The 9,987-nt window shown below is 30.5% G+C and overlaps 1 protein-coding gene across 1 annotated transcript; it reads right to left on the bottom strand.

Moving 5' to 3' along the window:
- Window positions 1-6,032: 6,032 nt before the first annotated feature.
- On the bottom strand, window positions 6,033-9,603 carry LOC120266932 (nucleobase-ascorbate transporter 6-like). Its single transcript, XM_039274584.1, has 14 exons — window positions 9,465-9,603; window positions 8,952-9,049; window positions 8,693-8,869; window positions 8,501-8,601; window positions 8,356-8,431; window positions 8,133-8,192; window positions 7,806-7,990; window positions 7,592-7,688; window positions 7,421-7,507; window positions 7,262-7,320; window positions 7,083-7,174; window positions 6,582-6,659; window positions 6,334-6,494; window positions 6,033-6,251 (listed from the first exon to the last, which is right to left on the bottom strand). Exons 1-14 carry the CDS (start codon window positions 9,601-9,603, stop codon window positions 6,033-6,035), a joined length of 1,629 nt encoding a protein of 542 aa, XP_039130518.1.
- Between the last annotated feature and the right edge of the window lie 384 nt (window positions 9,604-9,987).

Raw genomic sequence — 9,987 nt, 5'->3', positions numbered from 1 at the left:
ACAAGTGTCATCCATACTTAAATTTATTCCTCACTTTTATACATGACAAAATTTAGTAATATATTTACTAAATTTTGCAAGGGTAATTATATATTTTACCCTGCAAAATTTACAATTATTCTTATCCTTGAAAACCAAATTCACACACACCCAAGTAAATATATTTAGAACTATTTTTGTTAGTAATGTTTTTGCATAAAATAATTGCATAAATTAACAAGGATGATAATTTTTGCAATTTTGAATTTTCATAAAGGTATGTCTGGAAAAATAATAATTATATTTGATAAACCCTTCAAAACTTTAACTTATTATCAAAGAGGTGCCATGTCATTAGCATGCTTTCATTTGTTCATATATAAAAATGGAGTACTAAACCATTTTAACCTAATTCACAACAAATCTCTTTTCATGATATGGACTAGCTTTGCATTGGTTTGTATAAACTACTTGATGTGATATTGCCACCAAAACATAATATAATGTGTTTTTATTTAACATCTTTTTGTTTATTTATTTATTTGAGTTATGTCATGGTTTGCGTGAGGCCGGGGATTGATTATCCAACCCAAAGCTCTCACTTGGCAGCATGGGATTCGAATGGTAAACCTGAGCCTACACCAAAGACCATTTGAACTCAGAACAATGAAAAACCCCATATTATCATTTTGTGCAAAAATAGAACCATGCAGTTAAGTTAGCAACTCATTGCCAATATCTCTTTATCTTTTTCTACTTTTGATTTTTATTTTATACAGCTATTTATTATTTCTAATTTTTCAAAAATAAGTTTGAAATTATCCATTTTACTCGGTTCTTCATATGTAATGTCAAACTAAAACGATATATATATATATATATAGGGTAAATTTTTATAGGAAAGCACTAAACCACGCTTTAATTTTTATTTCGCTGTCACAAACTTCAATTTAAATCAAATTCACCTAACTTTAATTTAATTTTAACGGTGATCAATCTTATCCAATCTATATTTGACGATACGTTACGCAAATTTTTGTCACCAACAAGATAGAATTACAATGCGACGACTGTCATGAGCATGATGTCCCAACAAATACTCCGACGTATTCATATATATATACCAAAACTTGTAGATAATCACTCACTAAAAACAAAATCGTCGTGATAACCATTTTAATTCAAATTTAAGTCTAGACTCTAAAAAGTAGCTCATGTTTGGGTGCCATGGAAAAATTAACCCATACATATGTGTATATATATGTGTGTATGTGTGAAAAGGAACATATTAAAACATGCAAATGGAGATTAGAGGCATACAAATAAAGATGCATGAATGTTTGTATATTATATAATATGAATTTGAGAAACAATAAATTATAATACTTCTACCTATATATTTTTAGTTTTTCTTAATTGGCAACATTAACCTAAATTCAGAATTTTAATTTCCCTTCTATAAAGCAAATACTAAAAATAATAATAATAATAATAATAATAATAATAAATAAAAATTGAAAAAAAAAGAAAAAAAGAAAAAAAAATCCCTTGGTTTATTCCACACATACATTGAACAACCATTAAATCCATAACATGTGAAGTGTTGGTGGTCCATTGGTTCAGTCTCCATATTTGCCCTTTCTTGTTCAAACTAAGTTCCAACAAGGGAAGTCATGCCTCATAAATTTAAAAATAAAATAACATAAAATATAATAAACCTAACTCTATTTGATTGATTTATCTAACATGTATATTAGGTTCATTGTGTAATTTTCTTTCCATAATTATATTATTCTTACTAAATATTAGTGGTGACTTGGGTTTAGTGCTCAAAATATATTTATTTTTTGAGCTTAGTTTTATTTATTTATTTATTTTAGTGTGTTATTCAAGTAATAGATTTTTTTTATTTATATATTAAGATGAATAAATAGAAGTTTATAAATTTGGTAAAAGAGTGAAGGTTTAAGATATCCAAATCTAATGTATAAAACAAACCTTTCTTAATTTAATAAACAAGTTTTGGAAGGGCATAAAGCAATTGGGTTTAAGATTGGGTCAAGTTTGGTCCATTCATGACACATTACCAACCAAATTTGATAATAAGGACATGATACTTTATAACCATGGCACTCTTTTTGTTAATAAAGAAATATGGCTAAAGTTTTCAAAAAAAAAAAAATACATTTTAATTTAAATATTATTATCACATCTATAATCTCTAAAAATCATATTAATATAAACGTATCCAACACTCTTCAACATCATGAAAAACCAATTTTAAATTCAAAAATAGGTTTAGTTAGATTTTTATATCATCTGGGTTTTTTTGTTATTCTAGTTTGCTTTTTTTTTTTCTGTATTTGGCTATTTTTTTATTGTATTAATGATTTATTTATTTTATTTAAAAAAATATCTTATATAAAATTTTAATTTTAAATTTTTAACCCATGGGATTTAGAGTTTAATTTTAGGTCCTTAAAATGAACATCTTACGTAATCAAGAGGTCGGCTAATTATAATTTTTTTTATGGTTTTATTTTTTAAAAGCAAAGTAATGTAGTGGTAATGGTGATTAGTTTGACCAATAAATTGGTGTGAAGTACCATGTTTATGATTTAATTATACATGCCTTTGGTTTTTATGGTCCCATTCCCCATGGACGGCTCTAATTTTGACACATATTTAATTTTTTAATATTTTTTTTTTAAAAATGAAACTTAGTACAAAATTTTTAAAACACATTTCAGATATCAATGACCCCATGATTGAGTAATTGGAAAAATTCTATGTTACTATTTAATTATAACTTATCACTAGAATTTCAAAATCAACCACAAAAATCTCTTTTATTAATTATTAACTATTAAATTCAATATACATATAATCCTAATTAGAAAGAAAATTTCAACCCATGAAATAACTAGCTTTTCTAATTTTCTTAATTTAATTCAATAAATAATAAAATAAAAAACTAACAGATGTATTAATGTATTAATTTGTGCATTTTTTTAAGTAAATTTTTTTTTAAAAAAAATTAATGTTATTTTAATGTGAGTAAAACCCATCACTTCAAAGGACACAGAGCCTAGAATCAAGGGGGTGGGGTGGCACCGTTGGCTATCTCACTCAATCAATTTCATACTGTTCAAAGTCTTCAACAAGTCATTTAAAACAAAACAAATATATATATATATATATAATGAATAAATTAATTAATTAAATAAATAATGAAACTCCAAGAATTCAAGTACTATAAAAGTCATTGTTTGCTGTTGAGTAGAATCAGGATCCTGCTGGAATAAACAAATCCAAAAAATCAAACTTTAGATCTATTTTTTTTTTTCACACTTCCAAATCAACACCCATTTCTTTTTGTACCACCTCTTTGAATTTTATACACTATGCATTAATTGCTCATTGTTCTTTATCATTCTTTCTAGTCTTCCACGTTTCTCATCCAATTTCCCATTTATTCTTCATTTAATATTTATCTTTTATTATAAAAAAAATCTTTTTTTTTATATTTGCAACAAATAACATGCATTGAGAATTACTCCCATAATTATCTTCATGTCAATATTTATTGTTTTTTTACAGTATCCATATTTTATTTACTAAATTATTCAATCACATTATAATTAGAAGAAAACAAATAAATATAATTAGAGAATGGAAGCATTCACCTAGAAATGAAATAAATATGAATTTAGCAATTAAAATATATCATATATGAGGAAAAAAATGAAATCATATTTCAAATAATGAGGGTCCCAAAGTTGAATTTTTTTTTTTTTTTTTCTAACTCTTTAATGCTACTGATTCATTCTTTCAATCTTAGACTTAAAGTTTTGTTCTTCATCTTTCACATCTATTGAATATATATATACAAAGCAATGCTTTCTTTTCATCATTGTAACATCATTATTAATTATCTCATATAGAAAAGATGAACCAGAAGAAAGAAATGTTAAATAATTGGAAGCTCATGGTCAAAGTGGAAGGGACCACAAAATGAAAAATTTCTGAATGAAATTAAAGAAGATATAAATGCTATAAGAATTTTCATTTCATTAAAGACATAAAATTCACTGATAAATCATGATTTTGATTTTACTTTTATATGACCTAATAAACACCTGTGTCATTTATCGGTTAGTTAGTACTAACATAGATATTTTATTAAAAATTTATATTATTTTATAAATCACTGTATTGGAGAAACCACTAGTAATTCAATGCTAACTCACCACAAAGTGTGTAAAGAAGCGAGAATTTAAAATCTTGCTCCTATAATATTGTTTATCAATAATATTCATGCATTGTACATTAGGATTTAGTATTGATACATCTCTGTACTTGTTTGTTTATGTAACAGTATTTATCGTTTTAATTAAAAAAATAAATCACTGCATTAAAATAGAGTAAAATATCATTATCAAATAAAATACTTGATAGTAATATATTCCAATTAAAACAATTTCGCATCAACAAATAACATACTAAGAACTGTGGGCTAGCCTAACAGTAAATACCCATGCTTGTGATTGAGAAGTCTCGAGCCTCTCTGATTACAATTTACTTTCTGAATCTTCTGTGAAAATTTTGTGTGAGGAATAGTTCTCATTCTCCCCTCTAAGGTTGCATGGTAAGGTTTTTTTCTAGGAGATCAATCAAGACACCGTAATTTGTGCACCTCCAAACCCGTTTATCTTTTATTTTGTCGCTTATTGACTTTGTAAAAAAAATAAGTAACATACTCAATATGTGAATATTGGTTTTGAATAGTATTTTTAAGTAATGTAGTATTTATAAAGACTTTGAATGAGAAGGGCCCAAATAGAAAGCAGGCCTAGGCAACTTCCTTCATAAAAGATCTCAAAATACTGTTCTGGATTTTGATTAATAATTAACAAATTATTATTAAATGTAAACCAACATAGTATTTGAGGCCTTAGGCTTAATTCAATCCAAAAACTTAAGCTGATATGATGAAAATTTTAAACTTATATAGTTAAATCTATACTTTTGAAATTAATTAATGTGAGATTATTAATTATTTTAAATAATATAATCAAATAAATCCATTTTCCAAACAGTGTTGTGATTTATATACATATAGTAAAACGGAGCCTGATTGAGGCTTATTCAAGTCATCAAACTGAATCAAACCAAATGATGAATTAATAATGTAATCATTAATGTTTGGTGTGCAATGTTTCAGTTGCAAGATACAATTTTTATTTTCTTTCTTTTTCTTTTTCATATAAAATATAAGCTACATCTTCAACATGAAAATTTCTGTTTAAAATGCAATATATATATATATATATATATATAATTTATAGATATTCTTAGATTACAAATCTAAATATGTCATAAAAAAACAACCATTAAATCATCATCTAATACCTGTTAATGATGAATCCCTTTCTTTTAAAAATCAGAATTTTTTATAATAAAAAAAAAATCTTGTATAATTACCATTAAATTGTGAAACATTGTGAGTAAATAAAGTCACCATTAGATTTTGATCTAATGTCTAAACATCGCTAGGAAATAACTGACCCCATATATTTATACATATACAGATATAGTAAAGGAGTGTATGAATGAATTATAACTACATTATACTCACCAGGACATAACCATCAACAGTATTTTTATCATAAGCAGAATAATTCTGTAGACAAAAAATACTTTTATGTGTTCAAAGAAAGCAACATGTTTCCAGCAAAATGCAAAGAAGACACATACACAAATGAAAGAATTTAAAAAAAATAAATTATAACCACCTACACAAACTCCAGCATTACCAATTGATAATTCAATGGATTAAATTGCAACAACTATCCTGATTTAATAGATTTTGCCTATAATTTACATCTCAAAAATTTATATAAAAAAAATATGCAGTAACAAGATCCATAGGCATGTTCTCCATGGATTGATAACAAACTACACGAAACAAACACGCTAAAATGTCATCAAACCGGTAAAACGAACCAACATATTTTATGTTTATAGCATACGGGAGCCGGCCAGCTGCATATTCACACCGATGGAAAGAATTTGTTGAGCTTGAACGGCAAGGAGTAGAATTCATCGCTCCGGGGGTCAGTTTTGAAGCCTCTGAACTTGTCCCAGAAATGACGGCCTCTGTCTTTCCTTATTGCATTATCATGCCTATGAAGTGTGTTGTCCAAGACATAAGCAACAACGCCGGCAACAAATGCTTCTGAAGAGAATGGTACATTGATAATGTCGTTGAACTGGAAAGAAAAGAAGTCATCTTAGTAACCCATAAGTTGTTTCAAATGGTTGATACAAGATTAGTTTGATGATTTTTCATACCCATCTTGCGTGAGTATGGACCGGACCATAACCGGCAACAGAGGTGTATTCATTGAAGTATTGTGGAACTGATAAGCCCATGAAAATTGAGAAGCCTAAGATGAATTTTGTTCTGAAACTGTTAAGGTTGCAGAACTGAAGGTAACTGAGACCCACTGCACCTGTTTAAACGTCCCGATAAAACTTCATGAATTGCAACTCTGAATTGATGAGAAAGAGCATGTTGATTTTAGTAAAGTAAAACATACCGACATATGCGAAGAAAAGACAGTATAAAGCTGCAACAATTGGCGCCGGAATGGATGCGAAAATAGCCCCGAATTTTCCTGAATATAGAGTAAAAAATAAAAAAATGGTTTAACGTTGGAAAGTGACTTATATATCAACAAAAATCTATTTACATATATTACTACTGATAAACACCAAAGAAAAGGTAGTAGTCTAAGATGACTGAAAATGAATGCCAAAGTTAACAACAAATTCTTAAGCAACAAGCGGACATCATGGAGATGTCTCTGATGTCAATAAAGTATACAAAGGTGATGGCCAACTGTCTTCATTAGAAGTTGCAATCACAGCTCACTTTTGAGGACATGCTTCGGCTTTTGACTAATTTTATATGTAAAATAGAAAGAAAAGAGTAATCAAAGCCTGTTCATGAGCTTTTATTCAAATTTCTCCTTTTGGGAAAGATCCACTGCTTGTGAAGTTTGACTGCAAAAATGGCTTATCCTATATAAGAAACTAACCGAGTATGGAAAAGAAAATCATAAATCCTGCTGATATTTGAACAACTCTTCGACTTCCAACACGTGTCAAGGCTAGCAAACCAGCATTCTCACTGTGAAAGAGTCGAAACATGGTACATTTAGACAAGGAGATGGAAAACACTCAGAATGTTTGTAATGTGAAGTTCCCCAAGTCTTACACAGATACCGATGACCCATTTGCTGTTCCAAACAATCCATCTAGCAAGATGCCAACTCCCTATTTCCATCAATTAATAAGCATGTCAATAAATTGATATAAATTAGTAAAGATCGATAAACTAGCCACCACGATAACAAACAGAGGTAGAATTACGTACCTGCCAACCAATTCCCCGACTTAAAATGGAAGGAGGCACTTGTGTAGCACTTGCATACCTTGAAACAGCAATAAAGGCGCCTGTGGACTGTAACATTACAAAAGATGTAAACCATTTACACTTCGCACATTTCAATTAATACAGGTAAGAATGTCAATGTTTCAACTATACCTCTACAAGAGCAACAAATGAAGCGGCCATCATAGCAAAAGCTTCACCAGCATCAAAGGTAGGTGCACCCCATTGGAAAGGATAAGGAATTCGTATCCTAAAAGTGCGAAATCAAAACAAAGATATAACTTTACAATCATAATTATGGTTAAAGCGCTGATAAAATTTTGGCAGTAGACCATACAACTTTAATTTAGAAGTTTGTGCAACGTACCATGGAGCAGCACTAACAAGTCCAGAACGATCAACACGACAATGTGATTGAGTTTTTGGTGCAGCATTCTTATAAGCCCCACCAACTGTGAGTAAGTATGCATACAGCCACACGATTGCAACAGAAAATATGACAGCGAATCGATCGAAAACAGGTTTCTCAGATCGTATTACATGAGGTATATACTGTAAAAATGCAAAACATAAATCACACACACATAGCAGAACAAATAGAAAATTCTTAAACAGTTTTCATTGCTGTGAATGTGACAATGCATTGGTATCAATGTTTTTTTTTTTACTGATACCATGCCACAACTTACAATACCTGTGAAAATACTATGAGGAAAATTAGCTGCGGAAGCCCAATTTCAATGCATTTAGCAACCTGATTATGCATCAAAGACAACATCAGCTACAGTGAAATAAACTATTACAGCACAAAATCTTATATGATCATAAAAATAACAATTCTCAATTATTCTTCGAGTGGTACTAATTCCTCACAAACAAACACCAAAGAAAAAATAAATAACAAAACAAAAACTTACTCCAGGGAAACCAAATTCATAGAGCCCAAAACCAGCTAAAGCAACCAGGGGAACCGCCGAGAGTGGACTGAGATATCTGGAAAACATTGAATAAAAGATAAGCATCAATGAACCAATCTGGAAGTAAATCAATACGACAACAAACCTTGTGACATTACGCCAAAGGCCGCTAAAGCCAATAATTATTTGAAGGGTTGATGCAACGATAAGGGCACCTTGCGTTCCACGCATTATATGCTTAAATTTCTGCATAATAACAAATGAAACTCGAACGTAAAAATTTTGAATTCAGATAAGTTACAATGCAAACAAAATAAAAATACGGTTAAATAGAGACCTCATGAGGATCCACTATATCATTGTAGCGACCAGCTAGGATGATAGAGATTGTAGGAACCACAAATGTATATGACCCACCAATAACAGCCGGTAATCGAGTACCGAACAAAGTCTGTAGTAGAGTGTTCAAACCAGCCACAAAGAGCAATGTCTGGATTACTCTGGCTTTCTCATCCTAAAACAGAATCGAATAAATCATGAACACATTCATTATCAAAAGAGAAATATAACCAGAACAGAAGGGTTGTTCATCTTACATTTCCACCTCCCATCTGAGGAACAAGAACAGTTGGTATGATAACAGTAGTGCCCAACATAACTAGATAATGTTGGAAACCAAGGAGAATGGCCTCAGCTGCATTAGACCCCACAAAACTGTTAACATCTTAACCACTACTCACTACAAAGAAATCATTAACAGAGGTTTATACAGAAAAGATCATGTGAAATATTTCTGTCAGAAAATAAGCTTGAAATAGGTATGGAAAGAAGACTTTGAGCCAAAACAAGAAAGATTCTGCATCCAAGCATTGAACAGGCTAAGCTGAAGAAAGAAAACAACCATTAAGACCAACAATTTTGCATTCACAACATCTAAAACATTGGAAAGGAAAAAAAAAACTCAGAGAACAAAAGAGGAAGCAAAATAAAGTTCTAAGATTAAAAAAGCAATTTTTTTTTCTGCGACACATAGAGGAGCAAGAGAGACTAGAGAAGAGCAAAATCAAATTTTTTTTTTTAGAAGAAACAGAGGGATGAGGGGAACTCACGCCACGGAGGAGGGCTGGTGATGCAATAGGAGATGTTTGGTAACTGGTCCTTCACTGGATGTGGCTGCAACTCATCCTGCTTCGGCGCCGGCGCCGCTCCTCCACCTCCACCTCCGCCTCCGCCTCCGCCTCCAGCCATCTCTTCTCAGCCAACCAAAACCTCAGGCACACAACCAAAACCCACAAAAACAGAAGAAACCTTGCTACAAGATCCCTCCTTTCTTCAACTTTATACTCCAAAAGGAGTACAAGGATGGAAACCAACAAAAAAGAAGAAAGCTTTAACCTTGTCCAAGCCTAAACCCTAAATACACAACCAAAACCCACAACAATGAGTAGAAACACACTCAAAGCTTCCTCGTTTCTTGAGCTTTCTGGACCAAAATGAATTCCAGGACGCAAACCAACAAAAAAGAACAAAACTTTCACCTTCTACCAACCAAAAGAGCAACAATCCAAGAACCAAAGATCAAGAAAACAAAGAGGTTAAAAAACACACACATAAATTTGAAAGAAACTCCAC

Source organism: Dioscorea cayenensis, chromosome 8 (assembly GCF_009730915.1).
Source record: "Dioscorea cayenensis subsp. rotundata cultivar TDr96_F1 chromosome 8, TDr96_F1_v2_PseudoChromosome.rev07_lg8_w22 25.fasta, whole genome shotgun sequence".
Taxonomy (NCBI): domain Eukaryota; kingdom Viridiplantae; phylum Streptophyta; class Magnoliopsida; order Dioscoreales; family Dioscoreaceae; genus Dioscorea; species Dioscorea cayenensis.
The sequence above is the reverse complement of the archived record's forward strand: the minus strand, read 5'-3'. Positions and strand labels throughout refer to the sequence as shown.